Source organism: Myodes glareolus, chromosome 5 (assembly GCF_982192425.1).
Source record: "Myodes glareolus chromosome 5, mMyoGla1.1, whole genome shotgun sequence".
Classification (NCBI taxonomy): domain Eukaryota; kingdom Metazoa; phylum Chordata; class Mammalia; order Rodentia; family Cricetidae; genus Myodes; species Myodes glareolus.
In genome coordinates this window covers 71676160-71704010 of record NC_142030.1, presented here as the reverse complement: position 1 = coordinate 71704010, position 27851 = coordinate 71676160, and the positions used below count along the sequence as shown (strand labels likewise).

The window sequence follows — 27851 nt, the reverse complement described above, 5'->3', positions numbered from 1 at the left end:
AAGAATCAGTGGCAAGGGAACTGGGGGAACACTGTAAACAAAGATCTTGTGGTGAGAAGGTCAAACATTGGGTGGGTTTGAGCATTGTTTAAGGGAAGAATAGAGAGGGGACGAGCTCAGCATAGCCACACATGCTATGCCACGTGACACATGCTATGTCTCGTGACACACGCTATGTCATGTGACATGTACTATGCTCACTGACTTCTCAGTAAGCACAAGTCATACTTGGTAACACATGGCTAGCAAGGTGCTTTGGTAGAGGAGCATGGGAAAATAGGCCAAACTTCCCAGCCACAGGGAGGACTCATAGGGCACCAAAGCAGCAGCTGTGTGGAGGACTCACAGGGAGGACTCACAAGGTACCAAAGCAGCAGCTGTGCTCAGACTGACAAACCCATGGAGTGTGAGTAAATATAGAAAATTATCCTAAAATTCCAATGGCAACTAAACACTCTAGAATCAGTAAGTCTAATACAAAGTTTTTGGGGTACATCATCTCTTCCATGATGTGTAATTGCCAAAACTAAGATCACTGCCACAAAAAAAGAATAACGCTATCTATTCTGAGGTATTTTTTTCCTGCCCTAAAATCTATTTGAGATGATAATATATTATACTTAATCACTGCCAGAAGATAAGACACAGAAACTTTTGGAAAAACAGCAGAATGTTTCCTTCCTCTAGGGCACTCTCTACAGACCTGATCACCGCCTTGAGCAAGCAGAGAAACAGCAATCCAAGCGTACCATGCACCTCTTAGTGAACATGGCTGTGCCTTTGCAAGCCTTGCTGGTGGGTGTAAAGTACTTCGTTAACCTTGAACCTGATTGAGCTGGACCCTCACACCATGTTCTCCAAGTCTCAAAATGGTTTCCCTCTACCTCAGGGAAGATTGCCAGACAGAGGCTGCCAGCAAGATGGTTTCCCTGCTGACAAAGAACAAAGGAAGGGAGGGAGGGACAAAGTTTCTCCCCCTGCCTTCCCTAACGAATGGAAACATTACTATCTTGACTTGTCAGGGTCATCTTGCCTCAGCTTCCTGAACTTTCCATTGTCACACTGTGGAGTTTGTGGTAAATAAGGATTAAAACACTGGTGGGATGGGAAGGAGGGGCTGCGATGGAGGGCTGGGGGTGCAAGCAAAGGCAACAGCAAGATCTAAGGTGGACTTGGTGGGCAGGGCAGGATCGGGGAGGGGCCTTCAAAGACAAAAGGCCTCAAGGCAAGAACAAGAAGCAAGAAGGCACACAGGACAACTGAGCTGTGTAAGCTAGGGGCAGGATGAGGTGCCTGAAACCGATTACCCAAAATCAAGGTTACTCATACATCTGTCTTTCATTCCCACACTTAAGAGAAATATTTTCATTTTTACCACAGGGGAAGAATTAAAGTATCCATGATGTGGAGAGCCTGGCCTTGGCTAAACCCAAGCCCTCTCACGTACTGTGCGACCCTGGACGTGCTTCTCAAACGCCCAGGCTACTCTTTGGTAGCTGGAAGAACGATATAAAAGGTCATCAGGAGAATTTTCAGAGCGCGCACAGTGCACCCTTACTACGCAATCAATAACTTCTAGCTATTATTAGAAAGGAGCATCGGCCACTCACCAAAATTATCCCTTCAGACCTCGACAGCTCCCTCCCCAGGTCCCCACAGTCTGAGAAGGGAATTTATGCTTTATAAATGGGGGCTTCTGTTTAACACCTGCTGAAGTTTCTGCCATTTCCCCGTGGACAGAGATTCCTTTGGTGGTGTCCGGTGCTACTGGGTACCAAGGACAGGAAGCAAGCCCTCCTTTGATGCTGGCTTGGCCTTCCTTCATCTTTCCCCAGACCATCTCCTTCCACATTTCACAACAGCTGCTTGGGGACCCTGCTAGGAGTGCTATAATAAAGCCAACAGCTGGGCAAAACAGTGGGAATTAAAGGCATTAATGCCAAATTATCTGGGTTTTCAGGTAGCAATGTGCTTCTCTTACTGTGAGGTACTAACGGGAGAAGAACCACAAGCAAACACCATACCTGTTCCTAAATAGCAAGCCCCCCAGAATGAACCATCTAGGTGGGAAGCCCAGCTGAACCTGACTCCAAATCCTTGCACCGAACTAAGCCAAAGCACACAAGTTTGATGAAACTTCAACTGCTGGACCCATGAGGTGAGGGCAAGACCTCAGCACATCTTTGAAGGGCAAGGGAAGACAAGGTAACTAAGAGAGCACCTTGCATAGTTGAGAATACCACAGATAGGCAGCAAAGCGGGTGGTTAGCCTAGCAAGGGTCAGAGCATGGTTTTCACCGTCTAAACACTGAGCCGAACCACCACGGACATGGCTGTTTGTGATGTCCACTAGACTCTTTCCAACAGGTAGAAAATACCAGCATGGGGCTGGAGACATGGCTCGTTGGTGAAGAGTTCTTACAGTTTACAACAGTTGCTTGGGGACCCCGCTAGGAGTGCTATAACTCCAGAACCCACATGGAGGCTCACAAATGCCTGTAAATACAATTCCAGGACATCTCTTCTAGCACCCTAGGGCATCTCACATACATAGTGCACAGACATATATGCAGGCAAGACACCCATAGACATACAAAAAAATACATAAATCTTAAAAAGTAAAACAAAATGCTGTCAGTTCGTTGATTTTCTTCACGTCAAATCATGGATTTAAATTCAGCTTAACTCACTGATTCTTGTTCTTTGGTTACTACAGCACCAATTTATGCTCTGGAGATTGCTATCCATGACCCACAAAAACTAGGATGATGTTTTAAACAACAGTTTTTATCTTTCTTTGCCCTCTACGTATATTTAAAGACAAGAACTTTCTCTTTAATGTGACATACTGCTCCATTTCTTCTCTTTTACTTAAAAGAAATAGACAGATTCCTTTCACATTATAATCTTCAATTCTTCTAAATTTGGGGATTTTACTATTCTCAATGTTCTGTTGTTATAGTGTGTTTTGTTTTGTTTGTTTTCTATTGAGACTGAATCTTACTGTGTGTCCAAGGATGGCCTTAAACTTAAGTCTGGTGATACTGCAGGTGTGTATCTCCATGCCTGATTCTGGTGTTTTATGCCTCATTTTTGAGGTTCCTTCCTCAAATCTCTCCTTTTTCCATTTTCCTTACAACCACTCAGTTTCAATTGCCTTCTTAGGGCATCTGGATTTTCTGGAATGACCACTGATTACAAACATTCCAGGAAGAGTTTTCAAATACTTTCTGCTGTGATTTCCCCAGGCACCAATAACTCCAGCCTTCAACTTCTCTCTCAAGTGTGCCTGACATCTTGGACTGATGCTGTTTGCTAGCTTCCTTACCAGTCTCTGCGCCCGCGTCAGTACCCCCAGCTTCTGGGAAAGATTGCATTTGTATCTTCTGAACGTGAGAAAGGGAAATGGGTGATTTCAACAGTCTGAAGTATGGCAATGGTAAAGAGTTTGAGAAAACAGAACGTGGCATTCCAGGGGAAGGGGCAAGATTCAATTAAAGAAAAGGAAACAGAAGCTATTTCGACATTAAAGACTTCAGATTAAAGGGAAGCAATAAAGCATCAAGGCCTGGGGAGTTTTAAATCTCTTTAAATAAAGTTATATACACATTTTCTCCCCTGCCTCCCCCCTACACACACACACACACACACACACACACACACACACACACACACACAGAGCAATCGCATACATTGCAAAGAACTCATGATGTAAAATGAAAGCTGGACCGTTACCGTTCCTTCTTTGCATTTTCTCTTTGGAACTCAATGCTGCAGCAAATCTGTCCTATGAAAAGTTCCTAGATAGGAATCTGGTTCAAATTTTGCTGTTCGAAAAGACAGCATTTTATCATGTAAAAATGTCAACAGGAAGGGTGAAGAGGGCACAGGTGGAATGAATGTGAGCAGGGCTGTTTTCTTCCATAGAAATAGGAATTAGGTTTCCTGACTCCCAAATAATGGCCGTGTTTAGGAGTCCTAAGATTAAAAAACAAAACAAAACAACAAACAAACAAACAAAAAACAACCCAGCACAGCCCGCCTTATTCTCTACATAGGCCTAGTCTGAACACCAGTCTGCCACCCATGTGGCAAGGGTCTTAAAAACTAGAAGCCATGGAAACAAAATCCTTGGCAACCCGAGACATTCTCGTTGAGCCAGATGGCCTTGGAAGTTCTGCGTACAACACAGAGCTGGGCAGGGCGCTCCATAGGTCGGAGCCACTCTGAGCAATCTGTTAACATTTTTAAACCCATAAAAAACACGAGTCAGAGTGAGTTCAAGACACCAAAAACCAATCTTTCATCTTAAGGCTTCATCTGATTTTCATTTTTTCCATCTTTATGGTTGGTGCTCTGCTAGCTTGATTAGATCCATAGTTACAACATCAGAATCGAATGGCAACTTGGTACATGGAGGTTTATATGAAGTGTAAGGGTCCCAATTCAATTTACTGCGAAAACCGAAAAAGCAAACAAGTTTGTGTTCATAGTTAAATCCAATAGTGATTCCCTGTTCCTACTTTCTGTTCAGTCCAGGTCCACAGAAACTGAAGGCAATGGCCCCGCAGTGGGCTGTTTAGTTTTCAGAAAGCCACTGGATTCCTGCTGTGTGCCGCCACCTGAAGTCACAGGGAAGAGGCCAGCAAAGGAGAAGAGCAGTCGTTTGCCACTCCTTGTGCTTTTGTGTCCCGTCCCCCCCCACCCCCAAGAGTGTCTCAGCTCAGCGTCTCACGACTGCGGTGAGCAGCTGTCAGGCATGATTCGATAAGCAAATCAGGGCCGGACTCCTCTTTTCTGACAGTTTCATTCAGTCTGCTACATTTGCTTCTTCAGACAGAAAAGCAGTCAGGGGAATGTCTCAAAAGTCTAATATAGTATTTGGACCACAACTCCGAGTTTGGTTTCTGAAAAACTAAATACATTTTCTGCTAGCCATCACTGTCTTGAAAAGGACTTGGAGAGTGTATGCTGCAGGAGCTCAAGTTTCCGATGAAAACTCTGAAACTGGGAGAGGTAACGTGACTGCACAGAGGCCATGCGGCTAGTGAGGGACAGAGTGGCGGTTCGGGAGGTGGGCCTTCACCTTCCATGTGGCTGGGCCTAGACTTCCTCAGTATTTGATTCACCTAACTGAAAAAAGGAACACAAATGGATAAGCTTCCGAACGAGCATGCTTAGAGCTGCACTGGTGTGATAACTGAAAGGTTTCTGCACCCCAATAAGCCTCTCGCTGATACAATAATGCAAATCAGACCGAATTAGAAAAAGCCCAGGTTTAATGGCTACAAACGCTCCCAGATGGCTTTCCAGCCCCCCAGAGAGGAAACGAGAAAGGAAGACCAGAAAATCATGTGTTTATTCGGGGGGGGGCAGTTTAAATACCCTACAGGAGTGGTCTTGAGCATCTCTGGGTGGGGAGGGTTCGCCATTTGGCGGGCTTTCTCAGGGGCAGAGTCTGGACTGAGGCAGCTCCGGTCGGGGGCTTGGGATGGAGCTTCCACCCAAACATTCCAGACTCTTTGGCTATCTGGAAAACAAGCAGTGGCCATCTTTGGAGGTGGATATTGCCAAGAGAGCCACAAGAAAAGACAGTATAAAACAATAATGGGGACATGGAATACAAATTAATAAAACAAGAAAAAAATGGAAGAAAGAAAGAAGTCACCAGAGAGAAGGGGCTTTAACCTTCCGGAGTCTGGGGGACAGAGCGACCTATTATAAAATAAAGCGCCATGCGTTCATCAGGCATAGTTCTTTCAAAAAGGCAACTCAGTTTGAGCAAGGGGGTCAAGAACTTTCCAACAAGTCACTGTGAGGCCTTGGGAAAGGACTATTGTCCCCAGACGACAGGCCCCTCAGGGGAGTTCTGTGTGAAGCTCTTTGTTAAGGTCTCATGTGCTTAAAGCTCTAAAGCCTTATAAAACAGCTTAGCCTGGAGTTTCTCCCACATTAGAGTTCCGAGTGTACCATGAATTTCAGTGGGACTTTAAAATAATAAACATGGCTTTTCACATCCAGGGTACAATCAATTTTCCTAACTGCTACTTTTCCCTAACCTATTTAATCTTGAACCACCCTCTGGGAAGCAGAAAGGCCGTGGGCATGTTTCAGACTGTACTCTTTTTGGCTATTCCTGTGGCTAACTGAACAGTAATTCCAGATTTGATGGGCTCCCAACATTTGTGGCCGACAATGCTTCTTCTCACTGAATCCACGCACAGGTCAGCACACCCATCACGCCAGCCTCTGGATATTCTCACAAACACCCGTTGCCAATAGGATCCTCCTGAGAATCATTATTTTAGTGCCTTTTCATGTATGAACAAAAACAGTTTTAAACACTCTAATCTCGTGGTTTCAAAATCTGAAAGTTCTTAGGACTCACTCAAGGAACTGAAGCTGCAGATTCTCGTCCATTAGGTCAGGCTAGACCAGCGGTTCCTAATACTGTGACCCTTTAATACAGTTCCTCATGCTGTGGCGATCTTCAACCACAAAAATATTTTAGTTGCTACTTCATAACTGCAATTTTGCTACTGTTATGAATCATAATGTAAATATCTAATGTGGGGAGTATCTAATATGCCACCCTTGTGAAAGGGTCGTTCAACCCCCACCCCAGGGGGTCACAGCTGGCAGGTTGAGAACTACTGGGCTAGAAGCCGCTCACCTTCATTTCTAAAGATTTTCCTGGTCCTCAGTACACTGTGGGCATGGATGACTCCAGGCCCAACCCATTCTGATGGCCAATGTCATAATGTTTCCTGTCTGCACAAAGACTGTATGACTGCTAGCCCGGAGCTCACATTCTGTGAAAAATTAGCCCTTCACAGTGTAGTAGTCATAGTAGTAGTACATACATGTAGTAGTAGTTGAGTGTCAGCCCACAGACTCTCCTGGCCCACATGCAGCGCCACGAAGTAACCCCAGCAACTCTCTCGCTTCTCAGAACTCCAGACACACTGAATTTCCCTGCTGGGCCCTGCTAGTTCCTCTGCCTGGACAGCCACTGCCCAAGTCTTGGCAATTTTTCAGACGTCACCTCGTCCCTTAGCCCATCTTCTGTAGCAATCATGTAATGGTTTCTCCTACCATACCTTGCCCTGGACTTCTAAATATGTACATTAGTGTGTCTACTTTTCTGCAGTAAAATTACAAAAAAAGAACCGTAAGATGTAAAGATCCTACTTGGGGGTTAAAAAGAATGTTTTTCTGATTTTCACACCCACAGTCCCTAAAGCGTGGGAACCATCAGTGAATCTTGTGGAGAGTTAAAAATTACACAGAAAAGCTCAATTTTGTTCCCACTCTTTTTTTTTCCCCCCAGATGAGCATTTAGTAGTAAAGATTACTTTTAGGTCCTAGAGTATCCATCCCAGACCACAACCCGACAGTGGCCATTTCTCCAGTATCTTCTAGATCATTCTCACCAGTGTAAACAAGTGTCCATTAAAGCAAACCACACGTGGTAAACAAACCAAAATGCCTTCTCCAGAGTGCATGCTGTGAGATGTCTGAATCCCCATTTACAGCACACCTGCTCCTCCCTGTCCACACTTCCACACCTCTACCCACCAAACCCTTGTGTCCTCACCGCTGTGACCCATAGAACCGCTGGGCAGGAAGTCACCTCTCAGACCCCACTGCACTTGATAAATGGCAGCACTGGACACGGGGGTAACCCCTCTGCAGCCCCCTCCACTCTGCAGCCCCCTCCCCTCTGCAGCCCCCTCCACTCTGCAGCCCCCTCCACACATCTGAGGACAACTACCTCTTCCATCTTCTCACTACTCTGCTGCTCTAGTCTCCTTCAGCAAACCTTTTCTTTTCACTAACTCAAAACAATGAAGGGAACCAAAGGCCAGTCTCTGGGCCATCTCTCCTCTGGCTCTCCCCTTTAGTTCCCAGATTTCAGCCAGCATTATGGCCTTAAATACCACTAGGTGGGCGGTCCAATTGAATACCGCCATCCAGACAGCTCAGCGAGACCAGACTCACTGATTACCTCAAAATTAACATCTAAGATTCATTTGCTGGCACACACTCCCACTAAATTTGATCCCCACTCCCAATTGTGTCTCAGTAAAGTTCTACTATAGCCCCTGGTGGTGTCCAAGCCTCTCTTTGTCTTCCAGATAATCTGTTTCAGTATCTGCACAAGCAGAATACCTCGGTCCTTGCTTGAGTCCAGACTCCCATCACCCCTCGCCTGGACCCTTACAAAGGTGCTAACCAGGCTCCTTGCCTCTATCCCCACTGCTAACCTACTTGTCATGTAGAACCACGGCTAGCCCGAAAACTTAGGGTGCACTGCTGTTCTCAATGCCTTCTGTGTGCCTTTTACCTTCCTCAGAATCAAATTCAACGTCCTGTTCCAAGGTCCCTCACATCCTCACTTTATGTGCATCACCAACTTCTGAGTTTCATCCTGAGCACCTGCCATGCCATTTGCTGTGCTGCATCTCCACCCTGAGCACCTGCCAGCCATCCGCTGCACCTCCACCCTGAGCACCTGCCCGCCATTCGCTGTTTCACTATATCACTCTATCCCCACCTGGGAGCCTCTTCCATATCCTCCCTGCCTAGACATCACAGGGCTTGGCTCGCACCTCACACCACTGTGCTCCAGTGTCACCAGATCAAAGACCCTCTTCCCGGCACCTGCATGAGGCTGTGCTCCACCAGGGCTTAGATATTTCCTGGCTACGTTCTTCTCCACGCTTGTGGTTATTCTGCTCCTCCCTCTGCTAAAATACAAACTTCGGAGCAGCTAAGACTATTTACTTGTTTGATTTCCTTGTTTATTTTAGATCCCTTCAAAGACTACCTGGTAAAGGGTAGATGCACAATGCATTATTCCTGGGCAAATAAGTGAGCATTTTTAGATAATTTTCTTAAAAATGTAGGCATATGGGTAATTTAAAAAACTTTTTAGATATACTTATCTTACTCTATTTTATTTGTATGAGTATCTTGTCTGTGTATCACGTGCATACCTGGTACCTTCAGAGGTCAGATGAGGGAATCAGATCCTCTGGAACTGGAGTTACAGATGGTTGAGTCACCATGTGGATGCTGGAAATTGAACCTGAGTCCTCAGCAAAAGTAGCAAGTGCTTCTAACTGCCGAACCCTCTCTCCAGCCCTGGCATATGGGTATGATGGGGGAAATCATAGTAGCACCAACTTCAAAGGAGTAAAAAATTCTGCTAAACTACTTCGTTATCATTGGAGAAAAGGTCTCAGTCATACAGCTCAGGCTGGCCTCAAGTTCATGCTTCTCCTGCCTGGGTCTCACAAGTGGTGAGATTGCAGGCATGCACCGCCGTGCTCATGTACCCAGAGCTCAGCTAAGATGCTGTCCTGACTGACAGCTTCAGACACCGCTAATGAGGAGGAAGACACTCACTTCCGGATCACGGCCTTGGACTCTGACGAACTTTGACTTCCATCTTCTTCACAGTTTGGGCCTGTCAGGTCTCCATACCTTTAAAGATGAAAACAGGCAAACAGAATCCATCAGAAGACTGCCCCATAGAACTTCAAGCACAAAGTAACATGTGAGGGGTAACTAAGGCGATAAATATACATGAAGGGGCATCAACATGAAGCAGCATTAGCGACAATACGGGATGGATGGACAAGTACACTCCATACAGAGCCAGATTTAACCATAATACTTCTTCAAAACGTTCTCCTAATACTCCACAGTTCCCGCAATTTCTCCTATACAGCAGGCCTTCATCTTAGCAAGCGCATTAGACAGTACAAGTTATAAAGAAGGCAGATTCCAGATGAGCTCTCATACACAAACTTATTCCCACCCTCTGCTGTCTCTACATGACGGAGACACAGCTGTGTGCTCACACTTCCAGACTTGGGCCATACATGGGGATAAAAATGCATCCACGAGACACTTGGGAGTGTGGTCTTCTTTTGAATAGATCAGTGTTAGGGGACCCTGGAAATAGCTGTGGACCTCAAAGGCTGGCAAGGAGATGAAGGCTGAAGAAAAGAGTCTTGTGTTGCTGGCACCAGGACAGCAGATGTGACTGTACCCCCACCAAGCCGAGCTGATCTAGACCAGGATAGCAGATGTGACTGTACCCCACCAAGCCGGGCTGATCTAGACCAGGATAGCAGATGTGACTGTACCCCCACCAAGCTGGGCTGATCAGACCCAGTAGCTGAGAAGAGGACAACAGGGGTCCTTCTTCTGGGAAAGTAGTCAGTGTTTAGAATTTATGATTTTGCTTGTCACAGACTCAAATTTTTACTAAATAAGTTGATCAATTGCTAAGTATACTATTAGCTTTTATTTCACCCCACATGGGGGCTAGTTCATTTGCACTAATATGTCACATTTTGTTGGAGATGTGGCTCAGTGGTAGAATGCTTTGCCCAAGGCCCTGATTTCAATCCCCAACTCTGCAAGCAGAGTAAATTGGCACCCAGTCCCTAAGGAAGACACCATTAACTCAGAAGGGCTGGACTATTTCTGCAATTCCTCCTGCCAAGAAGAAAGAATTCAGAGAGTCCCTGGTTTTGATACCAGAAATTCTATATTTGCTGAGTTTACATTTTTAAAGAGCACACTTGGTCTTGTATAGTGGGATTAAAAGCTTCAGTACCCTATGGCTCCTTGTTCCTAGGATTTACAAATTCTTTACAAAATAAAAGCCCACCATCTGCTTTGACTGATTGACAGTCCATCTGGTATCCCATTACCCCATCCTGACAAGTTCCAGGTTGTCCCTTTAGGCAACACACACACACACACACACACACACACACACACACACACACACACACATCTTGACCACACAGGGGTATTTTCATGGTCCTGACCCTCCTGCCCTCTTCACCCCAAGTGGTACCCGCTAGGTGAGCATTTCCGGGGCTGCCTTGTGCTCTTCCTAAAACAGGAACTCAGCCAGATTAAGATTTCCTCTCCCACATTAGCCAGGCAGGGTGGGAAACGAGGCTCCCGGTAAACAAACAAAGTGAGATTCTTTTGTTCTTCCCTTTGACCACCACCATCGTGAACTATGTTCTCGCACTGCCTCATGGAGGATTTTGTGGCTGGCTGAAGTGGGAGAGACTGGGGAGGGCGGGAAAGAGGGGCCATTCGCAAGCTCTGCGCTTTTCACCTCTAACCGAAACCCTTTTATCTAGCAACCAGATAAAAGACCTGGGAACTGTGAGGGATATAAATAGAAAAGGAACACACACTTTCAAAGAAGAGATACACATTCTACTGCTCTGATAGCTTTCTTTCCAAAGAGGTTTGAACTCAGTTTCCAGACCTTCCTGGGTTCTGTCTCTAGTTTCTCATGCTCTCCTGATCTTTTTTGGTTCTTTTTGGAGCTGAAGTGGAGGTTGGGTGGCACCAAGACCTATCTCAGTTCCTCCCCCACAATGTGATGCCACAGTGTACTGTCAGTGGTGCCAAGAAAGACTAAGCACGCATTCTTGCACATTAATTAGCCTGTTACCATTGACGATGGCTAAGATCATACAAGTATCCATTCTCTTTGCTGCTAGAGTGTCCACAGTTCACAACTAGGGCCAAGGTGATGGTCTAAAAATAACTCAGAGGCCTCCAAGAGCTGTCTATTATCAGTCATGGGTTTGAAGGGCACAGGCCAGTTGCTCAAATCTTGCTCCATCTGACCCATGGGGAAAGAAAGCCTCCAGCTCTGTGTTTCTACATTCCTGAGTTCAAACGCTTCTCCTTGCTTCTCCTGTTTCAATCCTGCCTCTAACTACCACACACTTTGGGTTAAAGCAATTCAAGAGCCACTTAACTAATCTGATCTCTTGGAGTCTACCCAGTCATCACAACTATCCTGTTCAAGGAAATCAGACCAAGGCCTTCTCCATTCAGATCCCTCCCTTGATTCCAATCATTCTCACGTCTCTCACAAACCCTGAAATTTTCCGCTCACTGTGTTCTGCCCACATGGCCCCTCACTCACTGCTGTCCATGGCCTCTACCTGCCCCATCCACCACCAGTCATCCCCTCTGCTTCACGACTGTCACTGTTCCTGTCCCTTCCCATGACAGGCTCCCTCAGCCCTCGGGTCTTTGCTGTTGTCTTCCCTGGACACCCTGTTTAAAGTACAACCTGGCTTCAATGCCATCCCCTTAGCCACCTGACTCTCTATAGTTTTTAATATCTTCTAATACTATATGCGGCCAGGGTTTTCCTGTTGGACACCCACTAGATCATGAACTAGATGTGAGTGACATTTTTGACTCTTGTGCTCCTGCTCTTTGGAACTTAGAACAAGGCTTAGACCTAGTTGATGCAGGAGAGATACCTGTGGTGAGCAGTCAGTGTTCTAGCAAGGCCAGAGAGGACACAGTAACAGAATGCTCCAATACTAGGTTCAGTGGCCATAAAAGCACCATCTGCCCCAACTCACAAAGGGCCTTAACCTGTCCGTGCTCTCATTTCTAAGGGTGTGGGAGCATAAAACATTCATTTGAAACTTTGGCTGTGATCATTCAAAACATCCAAAATTAACATGAAGAAAGTTTGAAGATGTCTGAAGAGAGACCCTGATGTGGTTGTAGGATGAAGTCGCAAAGGTGTATGTTCAGACAAAAGGGTATGAGAACCTTCTAGAATTGAAGGCACTGGGAAGGGGTGACTGTCTACTCTTGGCGCCTTTTTCATTGTTATGAAAAATTAATGTTCTACAGGAAAAACAAAATGTATCCAGCTTTGGAATGGAGAGCTCTTTAATGTTCATGTCAGAATCAGTTTTACCAGACCAGGACGGCCTCTTTGATGTTTCCCTGAACCTGCTCACAGCTTCCCATCAAAGTCCAAGGGGGTAAAGAGAGTGCGCGTGGGTATATGCTTAATTAGTGGCAGCAGAAAAGCTACAGACAAACCTGTCAACAATGTCAGCTCCAATTCCCACAAAGCCTCCTTAGGCCTTCAGATCAAAGCCCAACCCCCTAAGGCTACCATGGAGCAAGTGCTCTTCTTTATAAAACTTAAATCAAAACCCAAACAGCTAGATGGCTCTTGACATGGTTTTCTCTGTTGTCATCAGGCAAAAAGACAGATTTACAAATGCCTTGAGCAGTATGACTGTGACCAGTTATTATTCACTGTAGCCTAAAACTGTACAGGTAGTTCTTACCTGACTAAGAGGGGAAGAACCATGTTTAAATAAGGAAGAGCCATCTCGAAGGGTTTTCTTATTTCTTTTTTTTTAAAATTTATTTTTATTTCATTATATGTTCATTGGTGTTTTGCCTATATGTGTATCTATGTGAGGGTATCAGAAGCCCTGGAACTGGAGGTACAGAGAGCTGTCATATGGGTGTTGGGAATTGAACTCAGGACCTCTGCAAGAGCAGCCAGTGCTCTTAACCACTGAGTCATCGACAGCCCCATCACTAAGGGTTTTCTTTGAAACCCATCTGATGTGAGAGTCCCCTCTGTATGCTATGAATATGTTTTATTACCACTGGTTAATAAAGAAGCTGCTTTGATCTGTGGCAGGGCAGAATTTAGTTAGGCGGGAAAACCAAAAACTGAATGCAGAGAGAAAGAAGGCGGAGTCAGGCAGATGCCATATAGTGCTGCCTAATAAGTAAGATGTGCAGTAACAAACCACGATCTTCATGCTAAGACATAAAATAATAGAAATGGGTTCATTTAAGACATAAGAGCTAGCTAGGAATATGCCTGAGTCGTCGTCCAAACAGTGTTCTAATTAATATAGTTTCTGCGTGATTATTCAGGTTTGGGAGGCTGGGAAACAAAAACACCATCTCTGCACACACCCAACTGAGCAGAAGAAGTATCTAACGTATCTAAAGTGAGGGGTGCCCAGGGCATTGGTAGTTCAAAGAACTCCCAAGATATCCACAGGCACTGTGTCTCTGTAGAGGGATTCATTGAAACACCCAGGAATATCTCAACAGAAGCTGCCAGGATGGGGTCATCCTGAAGAACGTTGTGAGCCCTACTTGATGCTGGCAAATGAGCCACTGGTCATAGCAGGTAACTTGCTATGTATGCCAGGAGCTATGCCAACTGCTCTTTGTGGACTGTTTCCTTCAATTCCCATATCTCCTACCGGGTGGCATCAGTCTTCCAATTTCACAGAGGGTAAAGTGTGGCCCAGAAAGTTTACATAATAACCCTGGACAGTACCACTGGTAAGTGAGGCAGGGATTTGAACCTTGACAGGTAGGCCGTGGGCCCACGCTAAGCTGCCGGCCTCTCAGGCAAGCTGTAAGGACCTGTCTACTTGTTCATTTTATGATGTCAGGACACTGTTCATTGATTCATGAACTCACTGTTTGACTCAGTCATCACCGGATGAGGTTTGCTTATCAAGGACTATGTCCAGGTACTTACTATTCTAGACATTAAGAATTAAGCATCAGGGGCTACGGAAATGGCTTAGTGGGTATAAGTACCTCCTAAATGATCATGGTGATCTCAGTTCAAATCCCTAGTAGCCATGTAAAATGCTGGGCATGGCTGCACACAAAACTCCTGTGGAGGATGGAGATAGTACAGTTGATGAAGGGGGCTATCTCCAGGTCCAGTGAGGGACACTCAAGAGGATAAGAGAATCCTCAAAAGAATAAAGTGGATAGAGCAGGATGCCTAACATCCTCCTCCTGGCTCTGCGTGCCATACACACACACTTGCCCATATGCCACACATATACACACCCAACACATATCAACACACATGTACACACACACACACACACACACACACACACACACACACGCACCAGAAAAAAAGAAAGATGAAGAAGCAACAACCCAAATCTATTTCCATGAAGCTCACACTGTACTGATGGGATATAGAGAACTATGAAGTAATTAGTCATACATGCTCAGAGTAAAACAGTGGAGAAGCCGGCGATGGTGTCTAGGCACCACGGAAGGTCAGAAATTGATATTTCAGTGGGAGACATGACAATTAAGTAAATCCCTCCAGAGAAGGAGTGAGCCACAGGCATCTCAGGAAAGGGCGGGTGCAAAGGCCTGGGCACAGAGGCCAGAGGGTGTTTTTTTTAAGGAACACTGAGGGGTGAGAGAGCGAAGAGCAGAGCAGACAGGCGGCAAGGCCTGGTGTGAACACACAGGCCAGGATGGGCTAGCATGTCATGGCAATAGTGGGTTGTCTCTTCTCCCTTGTTTTCTACTGTAGCCCTGGGCCTGGCAGAGAAGACACTGAACACAATCAAGAACTAGTTTACCTTCTCCTGCTGTGCAAAGAGAAAGTCTGGGGAGCGCAGAGAAAGGAAGGGGTACTTGATGGGAACCGGGAAGACAAAAAGGAGGAAGTGAAGGAAGGGAGACCACACAGGAAGCTGCTGACTCAAGGACCTCTGGGAGTCTGGATGAATCCCAGCTTCGGAACACTTGGGCATCCTTTCACTGACCCATGAGAACTCAAGTCAAGCATACGAAAAAGGTCCCGAAGCCAATCTTGACTCAGGAGAACACCATGCATGCAGCAGCTGTCTGGAACACCAAGTGCAGTCAGGGAAGGCTTTCCCTGCATCCCACAGACCAGACAGGGCTGTTCTGAAGCAGTGCGAATAATGCCTTTCATGGAAGGTACTCCCACCTCCCAGGTCTGGCAAAGACCTGGGTCATGGTCACCTAGTCTGGCTTGGAAAAGTCCGATTCCCACTGTGAAGCTGCTTAGTGAAAGGGAAGGTATAAGTCACAGACAAAAGGCAGGGACGTATTCTAGGTACCCTCTGCTTGGAGAAACAGAAGCCAGGATCCTTGAGTAACTTACAAAAGTCCAAGAATCCCCTAAATTACATGTATTAGATCATTATTGGCACTTTTTCTAAAGAAAGATTCCAGCATTAGCAAGTAGACTTGTATGTGACGCGGGGTGTGTGTGTGTGTGGTGTGTGTGTGTGTAAGTGTGAGTGAGGTGGATGTGTATAATGTATGCACTGATATGTGTGTAGGTGCATACACTCATGCATGTATGCAGGGGCCAGAGAAGAGGAGTGGCATTCTCTACCACTGCCTGCCTTACTCCCTTGAGACAGGGTTCCTTACTGAACCTGGAGCTGGGCTGGCAGCCAGTCCCAGCAATCCTCTTGTCTCTGTACTCCGAGAGCACTAAGGTTATAGGTGGGGGTGGCCATTGCTGCTGTTTTCGGTGGCTGGACTTGTGATCAACTCTCCTATCAACTGCTAGAAAATGGTCAAAACTGCTGCTTTAGATTAAGAGTTAAATTTAAAGCTTTCTAGTGAGCACTCTAAATATCCACATTGTCTTTCAAGTTCTTATCAGTCTTCTAATTTCCAAATATATACACACTTTTAAAAGACTCCTTCAGAGTAATTCAATATTTCAGATTTTTTAAAAAGCAACTGCATACTGCATGCATACCACATGCCCCATTTGCTAAGTAGGAAAGGAGAGCAGAAAGGCCCAGCCCAGTCTAAAGGAAACATTCTTAGCCCTCAGGTCTTACAAAGGCTACTGAAGAAAGAGAAAACAAGCCTGGCTACAATCTGAGGCAAAGCTTTGGCAGCGCCCCTTCAGTGTCTATCTTAGAGAACGTCACAGCCATCCCATAAAGCAGGGTTCTGCTGTCTCTGCATCTCCCACCGACAATTCCCATGGTTCAGCCGAGCAGAAGACAGATACACATGGAAAAAAAAAAATCAGCCGAGTTACCAAAGACAACCAAAGCAGCCGTGGAGAAAACTTATTTCCAATTTTCCTTGTGTTATTAAGGTTGGAGGTAACTCTAAATGGTACTGGATTAAAGTTTCCTGGTTAACCCAAAGCAACTGGCATGGTCACAGGAAGAAAACGACAAGAGTGCTTCTCTGCTGGCGGTGCTTCCTGAGCAAGGGGACCATAGATGACCAAACATGCGGCAAGGGGTAGACACCCACTCCTTGGCGTCCTGGAGGCCAGGAGCAAGAGGTTCTATGAGACAATCTCCCTAAGATGTCCTTGTTTCTTAGTTATTGCCACTACAACAAACTGCCACCAATCCAGTAGCTCTCATCACCTGACTGTCCAATGGTTAACGCTGGTCTGAAGGCCAACCTGAGTCTCAGGAAGCTGAAAAGCAAGCTGTCAGCTGGACCCTCTTCCTTTTTACGTGCTCTAAGAAAGAATCAGCTTAGACGCCCTCCTAAGGGCTCACGGCCTCCTTCCTCTATCTCTCTGCCTGTCATAGAAGGATGTGCAAGTTATTACAAAGGTTTATCTTCTGTTGTTCCATGAGTTAAATCGTTCTTTTCCATCCGAGAAAACATGAAACAGCAAGAAAATAAACCCTTCATAAAAGCTGTACCTGCAAATTTTTTAATATTCATTTTTTATGCTACAGACATTTTGCTACCCACAGTTTCTCAAGGTCCTCTTCATTTATACTACCCAATAATCTCATCGTTCCTTCTCATAGTCACAGGACAGAAACTCAACCTCAATTCAACTTGTTTCTTACCAACCTTTCTTTCCTCTCTTTAAACCAAAGCATATCAGAATGTTTTAACTTTGCCCATGGAGCCATCAAAATCCAGACCTAGATACTTAAACTTATCTAGTAAGAAGGAGGAGGAGGAGGAGGAAGAGGAGGAAGATGAGGAGGAGAAAGGAAGGAAGAAGAAGAAGAAAAAGAAGAAGAAGGAGGAGGAGGAGGAGGAAGAGGAGGAGGAGGAGGAGGGAAGGAAAGAAAGAACAAAAGGAAGGAAGGAAGGAAGGAAGGAAGGAAGAAAGAAAGAAAGAAAGAAAGAAAGAAAGAAAGAAAGAAAGCCTTCATTTACTAAGAAACTGTCCTCCTCATCAAAATGACTGCATTTTGAGTTGGAAAAGAAAGAAAGCAATGTTGAGATTTCCTGAAAGTTTTTGACTAAGTCAATGGGACAAGCACAGAGAAGCCAATAGGCCATTAAATTTCAACATCTTCCTGAATCAGAGGAAAATGGCTCTTCAGTACCTCTGTCTAGTTCTTCACGCCTGGTTCTGTGGGAGCTCCGGGGAGAGTTACCGAAGCCAATGGCATTGAACGCTAGCACTCCTAAGACAGGCAGAAGGACAGAAAACTCATCAGTGTGAGATAAGAAGATTAAATCTGAGCCTCACCAGTACCTGCTTCCTACAACTCTCCCCAGGACAGTCTCTTTCCCTTGGTCTGGAAAAACGGTAAAGGTTCCTCCTGAAGGAACAGACAGCAAAGCAATCGCCTGCCATCTCTGGACGCCACACACCAGCACGAATCTCAGACTGTTTGTAAAGTGCATAGTTTAACTTTATAACTAAATAAAAACTTAATTATTTTTAACTGAGGTTTAACAGAAAGTCATTTGGAACATACGGCATTTATTTCAAACATGCTTATCCATAAAGGAAGAGTTTGAGAACTGGATGGATTTGTATGGTATGCCTTTTACAAAATTTACTACTACCAGTTTATAGCTGCCAAAGGGATCTTTTATTTTTTAAACTGAAGACACATATTCGTCCTTGCCGTCTTGATGGAATGCTCCATTCCACAGGCAGGTTATACCCCCCCACACTGATATGAACACAATCTGAGTGGCATTCACCCCTACACCTTCCAGAACACTCCAATAGACATGGATACCTTCTCTTAGTCGGGCAGTGCTCCTGAACTCCCCCAGGAAGCATTATTCCTCTCTGAGGTATAGTAGGGGTGGCAGTCCAAGAATGGGCAAAATAAACGTGGGAATTTCAGATCATCACAAATGCCACAAAGATAGGAAAACACAGTCGTGTCCCAGTTGCAGAGTAAAAATTTTACCTGTACCACCACGTTAAAACTCAGAAGAACCCTACAAGCACTGTGCTATTTACATTACCGCTGCATGGCTAAGGAACCGGAAGGAGGACCCTACAGCCAGCGTGTTACCTTACACTGATGTCAGATGACTAAGGAGGAGTGTGTTTTAGTCAGTCAGCTTTCTCTCACTGTAACACATACCCGAGCTAATCAATTTACAAGGAGAACAAGGTTACTTTGGTTCAATTTTGGTCCATGCTGGTTTAGTCCTGTTGTTTTCACCTGCTTGAGCAGGGCAGCTCATCACAATGGGAAACACGGCCAAGCAATCCTGCTTACTTCAGAGCTGGAAGTGAAAGAGGAAGGGAGGTCCTTGTCCTCTTTGAGAGCATATTCCAAATGCTCTGGAGACCTCTCACTACGGCTGACCTTGTAAACGTTCTGCAGCTCTCAGCACACCCCCCCCCCCCCATAGCAACACAGTACATCTAAGCCTCCCACACAGACTCTGAGGGACACTTAAAAGTACGAGAGTGTAAACTGGAGATCAATCCGAGTTATTTTACTCCTATGCCCCACCCAACCATTGTGCATATGCCTAACACACAAATCTCATGACCGAAAGAAAGAGAGACCGCTTTTTCCATAAAACATCCCAAAACTCTGAAAAAAGAAGTATTCTTGGCCTAAGGAGAAACCCTCCAAAGTAAATTTAAAACATCTTGGTGGGAGGGTGTTGAGTTGGGGTCCCAGTCTGTATCCCAGGCCAGGCTCAAACTCACAGTGATCCTCCTACCTCAGCCTCCCAAGTGCTGGACTTCTAGGCATGAGGGTCACAGCAGTTTTAATTATATACCTCTTGCTGTATATTGGTGAGTGTTACTCTCTACCAGCACACATTACACCTTTAAGACGGTGGGAATCGTAGCAAGCTCTGCCACCATTGTTCACACGGTACCATGTAAAGAAGGTACCTCATCTTAAACACTAGTGGATAACTCTGGAGTTGGCCAACCAAGTTTATGAAGGGGGCATCGTCAGGAAATGTTCTTTCCAAGGAAAATGAATTGAGGAAGTGGTGAGGACGATGACTAAGAAGGGTTCCCCAGTCACCCCTTCTTTGTGAGTTAGCATGAGAGAATCACACAGGGGTAGCTTTTAATTCCTCTTCTGCTGCTTGCTGATGGACTGTTTCTGAGCCACTGCTTTCCCGTTTGTAAACACAGGGTTACGATAAATAAATGGCATGAGATAAAGTCTGTGAAAACACATGACAAGCAGATACGGGAAGAAATGCATTCAAAGACCTACTAAACAGCCTTGTCTTAGGGACATAAACAAAATTATCACCTAAAGCACAGGCTTCAAGCTTTACATTTCCCGAGAGGTCTCCTCTGAGGGACTTCACCTGCTGTACAGGAGAATGTGCCGCCTTCCACGCTGGCCTGAGGGCTGAAAACGGGCTTGGCCAGGCTTTCTGGAGACCTGGCTCTCCCTGTTCCACACGATGTTGCCATCTTACTACTTAGTTATCAGAGAAGGTGGGACTGTCTGAGAAAGCGGCAGAGTCCACACCTCTGTAGGACGGTCCCAACTCTCCCCGAAGATTGCTCGCTGAAGCAGGCCTCTGCCAACGTTTGAGATTAGGCATTTTCTGTGGTGTCCAGTCCCCTGCTTCTTTAAACAGGGGAGTGGGGAATTCAGACTGCTTTGTGTAGAGAAAATAAAATCTCAAAGTCCCAACACAGTCAGCCCCCAATTAAGTAACTTCCGCTTGGTTTAAAAGGAAGCAAAGAGAGCCCTGAGTTAAGTCTGGGCCATGGCAAGAGGCACAGCAAACAGGAGCCCCTGTGAGGCATCCACCACCCCAATAGAGGATAATGTAAACATGAAATTAGCTTCAAACCACTGTCTATTTATCAATTACACAGACTCATATTAGAAAAGAAAAAATAGAACCATGAAAAGATTAGAAAGAAATCCTAGAAAATAAACAGTTCCCTACATGAAAAGCCACAAATGAAGTCTTCAGAGAAATCAAAGCTTGACTCCAAATAAGCCATGCTCTGGTGGGAAAGAAACAATGCGACACGAATCTGTTCTTGTCTGGTGATTACCGGATTAGCGCTTACTGCAATCAGCTTTCAGTGTTCCTTCCCGACCCATGGCACACAGCACAAGAAATACCTTAAAAATTCTACCTGAGGCTCACAAATGAGTCCACCAACTGACTGGTAAGAAAATGGAATTTCAAACAATTATCTTCAGAATAGGTGAGTTTGTACAATAAATTGCTTCCTCTTCATTACAGGCATTAAAAATCCTAACAGCCAATTGAGGAGCGTAGCATTTCACAGAATCTACAGTTGGATTTCCGTGGAGACTTGAAACATGGCCATGAGATTTCAGTGTGAGTAAGAAATAGAGTCAGGAAGAAATATTCCTGTTGAGGTTGGCACCCACACAGACAAGGTTAAATTTCTGCAGAGAAAGCAAAATAAATGGGATTTATTTCTCTGAACTCCTGTACCAGCACATATTAGAACTCTGTTTATAGCGCTCTGAACGATGGTTTCCTCAGTCCATGTGCGGCAGCCTTATCTTTTGCAGGAAAATATTAAGTCCTGAAGGGTGGATTTAAAACTGATGGAACTGGCCTTTGTAATTTGAGGGTTCCTCCCAAGGAAAAGGAGTACAAAATTAAGAATACAGAATCATGGAGAGATTCCTGCCAAGTGAGGGGCCCCAGGGCGTAAGTGCCAGCAGCTTCACAGGACTTCATCTCTGAAGCCCCTCAGGGCGGAAACTAAACCGCGTACATCCGAGTCCCTCTATGCGCTGTCTTGCAGAGAGCTCTCCGAGTATTACATTACACAGGTATCCAGCACTTAATCCCCTCATTTCAGAAACAAGCAACGACTGAACTATGAGATCACGCTCAAAGCCAACCTTAAGCCTACGCACATGGTACAGACTAAATCTTAATTCTTCATTTAGCTATACTTCAACTGATAGTTTGAATTCAGCACAACCTGGACTCCTATTGGATCTACTATTTGATCATTGTTATCCAGTTAGATATCCCAATTTGTCTATCCATAGAACAAAGAAAAGACATTTAAAAAGTCATCAAATAAAAGTCATAGACTAAACACTCTAATTCCTGGTGTATGTGTCCAGTCTTTAAGCTGGACAGCTGGAGCTTACATGCATGCCTTTACGCACTGTGGACATCTGTGAGCTATTAGCAGAGAAGTCACCTCCTATGGAGAAGAGGTCGCCGATTTCAAAGTGAACTTGTAAGAGACTTTCATTTCCGCATACTGCCTGCTAACAATTACCAGGCTCATCCTTTACAGCTATGAGTATTGAAAAGAGAAAATTCATGTAATTCTCCAACTTCTATTTACAGATATGAACTATTATATAAGAAACTCGGTTGAAATGACTCACCAAACTCCTATGTTATTCCAGGATTAATATTTTGTCAAGTACTGTCATACAGAAAATGACACAACTCCTTATACTGTAGCACGTGACACCATGACCAGATCAGTATACCATAAAGAATATATGCTTCATGGGTGTCCCTGAATGTGAACATACATGTGAACACTGACCCAATGTTGATCTTGTGCCCACAAATGTCTATGTATCAAAAGCCTGATTCCCAGGGTGGGGTTCCTTGGAAGATGGTAGAGCCTTTTGTTTGTTTGTTTGTTTGTTTAAGACAGGGTTTCTCAGTATAGTCCTGCCTGTCCTGGAACTCACTTTGTACACCAGGCTGGCCTCGAACTCACTGAGACCCTCCTGTATCTGCCTCCCGAGTGCTGGGATTAAAGGTGTGTGACACCACCGCCCGGCTTGATGGTGGAACCTTCACATGGCGGTGCCTACTTGGCAGTCTTTAGTCCCCTTCAAGAAGGGATGGTAAAACCTTAACCTTCCTTCTCTATCATCTGTATCCAAGGTGAGCAACTTCGCTCCACTCAGGACTCCCACCATGATACACTGACTTGCGACTGAACTAAAAGCAGCAGGGTCAAGTGACCGCACACTGAAACCTCTGAGCCAAAGCCAAACTTTTCCCTTCATAAGTTGATTGTGTTAGGTATGTGTCAGAGTGACATAAAGCTAGCAAATACTTTGAGGACAAACTTACTCTTCCTTGCCAATAACCCTAAGCTGGGATAGAAAGTTGTTTATTCAAAGTCTTTCTGAAGATAGACAGAAATATTACATAAAATAGTAATATACCAGTACTTAATAAACAAACTTTAAAATCAAAGAACAAATTAGGAAAAATATTTACAACACAATTATAAGCAAAAATCTAATTCATTTAATATACAAAAAATTATAATTAAATGATTAATAATTAGGTTAAAATGGTTCGAAGGGAAAGAGTACAGGATAGGAAAAGAGTTCACACACAACAAAATGTTCAGAAAGTGTCCTTTGAACTAGCAAACTCTACTTGTAAACCACAAGAAGCAGGCACCCCAAACCATTCTTCAGTGATTACACCATAGTAAAGATAGCTCAGCTGAAGAGACAGACCATCACCAGCTAGGGAGCAGGTGGCCTGTGGGGATGCTTGGAGGAAGAGCAGAATGGCTGGTGCAACCCTCAGAAGGTCAGTCTGGCAGGCTTCTAAACCTCTACATTCTGGTGCATTAGTCTGTCTTCTACGAGATTATCCTATAGGCGTCTCAAAAACATCCAGAAAATACACATGTGTATAAGGACATTCCTTGAGGTATTGTGTTCACAGATAAAAAAAATTAAAAACTAGAAAGTACTTACTTCTGTTCATGAAATTCTCAACCCAGTAAGAACCAGAAAGTCATCAAAAAAGAAGCTAGAAAATCCACCTGTATGTGCTTAATTTGAAATAATAACTTGCATTTCTTGAACTTTCAATATGCTAGCCACTATAAGTCTTTTATATATGCTGATTCACTGAACAAACAAAAATATTTCCAAAATGCATAAATATGTAAAAATGAAAATTGTAAGAAACATTGTGTATTCTGCTTGATTCAGTTTCTATTATTTATGTGCTATAAATCTATACAGGCAGGAAGTGCTATAGCTACCACCCAGCCTGGTGCCCTCTTAAAATGTACTCAATAAACACTTCTAACAAATAAATAAGCCTATAAGACAATATGTATGGCATACTGTATATTGAGGATGTATACACACAGACACACACATACACACACACACACACATATACACACACACATACACACACACACACACACGCCTAGAAACTTTGGGAAGAATACAGAAAGGTGCAATGGGCCTAGGAAACCAAGAGAAAAGGAAATTGCATTTTTTGCTTTTACAATTTTCTAAATTGTGTGAACTTTCATCCTATATATGGATTACTTCTATTTTTAATTGTCAATAATGCATTATTTGCCTATTTAGATAGTGGCTTCTTTAATGTTTTTCTTTGTATAAATATATTTTAAAACCTAACAAGCATTACTTGAGAAAAATGCAATTTGAGAAAACTTTAATATTTCTTTTCATACTTTCCATAGTATAGGAAGTTTTTAATATTTTCAACATGATTGCATACACCTTAAAATTAAATACATATACACATATATCTATACATATACAAACCCACATATATAACAAGCCTTACAAAAGCACTGGCTCCCACTTCCTTCCTTAGGCAGGAAACCCCAGACTACAAGGATCTGAATGAGAAGTCTCATGATTCTCAAATAATTGTTTAGCTGACAGTTTTCTATGTCCCGGGATCAAGTCAACGTAACGATATATTTGTAAAATGTCTAAGTTTTACTCTAAGTAAGACAAAAGTAAGGGGGAAACAATAAGATTTGTCCATATGTGAGTTACAGTGTACATTGCTCAGGCACACACGCTCCTTAACAACATGGGACATGGACATCACTCATACTCATGTCCATAAAACAGCCAATACATGGTGACTGCGGACAGTCTGCTTCCTCCGGACCTAGGACGGAGCACCGTACATCACATGGATAAGCACACTCACAAGGAGATTACTAGCTGGTTGAGTGCTGTACAGAGATTATAAAAGTTAACCCATATTAAATTTGAAATTAGGGGATAGCAACAAAAATTAAAATGTATAAATAGTTGACTCTATGTTTATAACACCTACTTTTAACCCTTCTATTAAATTCTTTTTATAGGTTTCAGATATTGTTTGGTTTTTCTTTGTTTTTTTCTTTTGATTCTGAGACAAAGCCTTCCCACATGGCCCAGGCTGGCTCGGCTTCCCAAGTACCACGATTAGAAGCATGTACCACCATATCCAGCCTTTATAAATTTTTTGACTGAGATTTCTTTACCCTGGAAACAGACCATCTAATTGACTCTCTGCATGCCCTCATTTCAAAGGTTGGCCTTTTTAGCTAATCTTTCCTCCCGCCTCCCTCCCAGCTTTCCAAATGCCCTTGATGCCGAGCCCCTCGGCTCCCTGGGTTCAGCACCCGCCCCTCACCCTACCTGTCCAGCAGCCGCTCCAGCACCTCCTTGGTTGAGGCGAAGCCTCTGTACGTCGACAGGAAGATGCTGATATAAGTAAAGTCATTGTCCCCGAAAGCCGTCAGCAGGTTCTCCACGAGCTTCTCCAGCGTGCCAGCCTTGATGGTCCTGATCTTACAGGTCTCATATTGACTGACCGTGTGGCCTGGAGGCAGCTGGTCCCCTTCAACCTATAAGACAAATCCATTATTTGCATTAGATGCCATGATTCCCTGATGCCAAACTGAAAACATTGTAATAGTTAGAGTCGGTGTTTTGGTATACTCTCATACAACTTCTCTGAATGCCCCATAAAGCAATGTGCTGTCCTGTGAACACCGTGTGGCAGGATGGTAGCTTTGGAGGCAAGTGTGTGGAGGTAGCTTCCCTTTCTCCCTGAAGAAAGAGATTACTTCACAGCTATACAGTGACTTCTCCTCCATCTCTAGGGACAGCAAGAGTGCTGGTGATACTTTAGCAGAAGTTTTCTATCACCTGGACAGAGTCTAGCAAACGTCAACTATCAAGACCTCTTGGTACTGTTAAAGTCATCAAACTCATTTGTAAAGACAGTGTCGGCCATGGTAAGCTAGAAGAGTCAACACAAAATGGTTTTGGAAAGTTGAATGCTTCAAAATTATATGTGTGCATATACACACATTTACATTTACATTTACATATATATATACACACATATATACATATATGTGCATAGGGTTTGTGTGAGTCAGTTGACATCATGACCACAGTTTGAAAAATCAGCAATGTGCAGGTCTCTTTCCAACAGCCCCCTATGGAGACCTCACCAGATCTAACGGTCTCAGTCCAGACGGCAATGTACATTCTATTTTCATAGCACCAGCACTGGGGAGGAACAGCTGCTCTGCGCAGTTTCTCCCAGGAGCAATGCAAAGGGTGGTGGGTGCACAGTCCTGCTCTTGGGAAACTTGCAAACACAAAAGAATATGAGCTGATGAGAAAGAGCTAGCCCAGAAAAGCAAGTGTTCTAATAGTAGATATCATTGTACACTAATAATTATAAACCATAATGTGCAAAGCACACTGACAAAATGTGAAAGGCTTGAAAACGGAGGATGAGAGAAGAGAATCAAACTGCAGAAAAAATAAGGGTGTGCCTTGCATTCTCAGTACATCCATGCCTAGCAAATTACATGCAGATGTAATTTTCCAAGTTGAACTCCTTTGTGGGTGCTAAGGAAACCAAGAGGAGTTCTACAATAAATTTGTTTCCAAAGCAAATAATTGTTCTCATTATTCACATTATTATTGAATAATGTGAATAATAATGTTCCCATTATTATTGGTGCAAAGATTCTCATTGGTGCAAAGAACTACCAGGCGATATATCTGAGTTATAAATTGAATTACTTACTATAGGTTGCCTAAAGTACTAAATTGAAGCAGGCATACAGAAATCAAAGTGGTAAGAATGACAAGGATGACATGAGCCTCTAGTGATGACACTGTGGCTACTGAGTTCCGCATTTTGCTTTCACGTGCCCTGTCAGAAGTTAAACTGCAAGAAGGCAATTCACCCAGGGATTGCTTTTAGAGAGACCCACATATCGGTAACCACCGCGAGGTCAGATAGCTTAGCGTCATGATGTCTTACTGCTGGTGGGAACTGGTGTTAAGGCCTAGGGGGCATGTGGTGCATGGCTCTGTTCCCTTACTCCAGTTTTTAAGTTTTTCGGGGATGAGGCTGGAGAGATGGCTCAACAGTTCATGCTTCCCATTCCCCCGAAGACTCAAGTTCAGCTCCCAGAACCCATGTCAGGAGCTTGTAACTGCCTGTATCTTGGGCTCTAGGGGATTTGATGCCTTCCTCTGGCCTTTTGGGGCATAAACACAAATGTGACACACAGACATGCATGTGCATACATGCACATATTTACATTTACACACACAATACACATACTTAAATAAAATAAAAGGTTTATAAAAGAAAAATTTCCAAGGACAGTGGTCTGATTCAGGAAAAAACACCAGGATTTCTTTAGGGCTCTCAGGACTGTTAGCTCAGACTAGGGCCTAGGAGCTATTCTTTGTCACTCTGTACCAGTTTTACAGCAAGCTGGGCCACAGTGTCCAGCTGTTCTCCAGAAGCTCCAATTAACTTTTGTAAAAGCAGAAACAATGAGTGAAAAATGGATCGTCTCAAACTCTAATTACACTTTTTATTACTAGGTACCAGTATTGATTTGACTATGTAATATAAAACATTAGGTTGTTTTGTTTTGCTTTTAAAATAAGGTCCTGTGTCAAGTTCAGAAACAACAGAGTTCAACAAAGTCAAAGACGTTTCTTTATTGCTGACTTCCTTGGGCTTCAATGTGTCCAAACACGACGTTAAACTCTAGCAAGTAGGTGTGGTCACAGCACTGCCAGGTCCATTCCCTTCCTTTCAAAAGCATCTTACAGAACTTCTGAATGAACTACCATGTACTGAATTCATGTTTACCACTTTCTACTTTAAGAGAAAAATATAAGTGAAGACATTATAAAATATAATGC

The 27851-nt window shown here is 44.1% G+C and overlaps 1 protein-coding gene across 3 annotated transcripts in view; it reads right to left on the bottom strand.

The window, feature by feature from the left end:
- Rgl1 (ral guanine nucleotide dissociation stimulator like 1) overlaps positions 1-27851 on the bottom strand; it is a 255495-nt gene that overhangs the window by 45124 nt on the left and 182520 nt on the right. For all 3 annotated transcript variants that reach the window (XM_048431067.3, XM_085688121.2, XM_048431068.3), the window contains 2 exons: positions 25299-25507; positions 9412-9489 (listed from right to left, as the gene is read on the bottom strand). In XM_048431067.3, coding sequence (XP_048287024.2) covers positions 9412-9489; positions 25299-25507 — 287 coding nt within the window. The remainder of the gene's footprint in view (positions 1-9411; positions 9490-25298; positions 25508-27851) is intronic.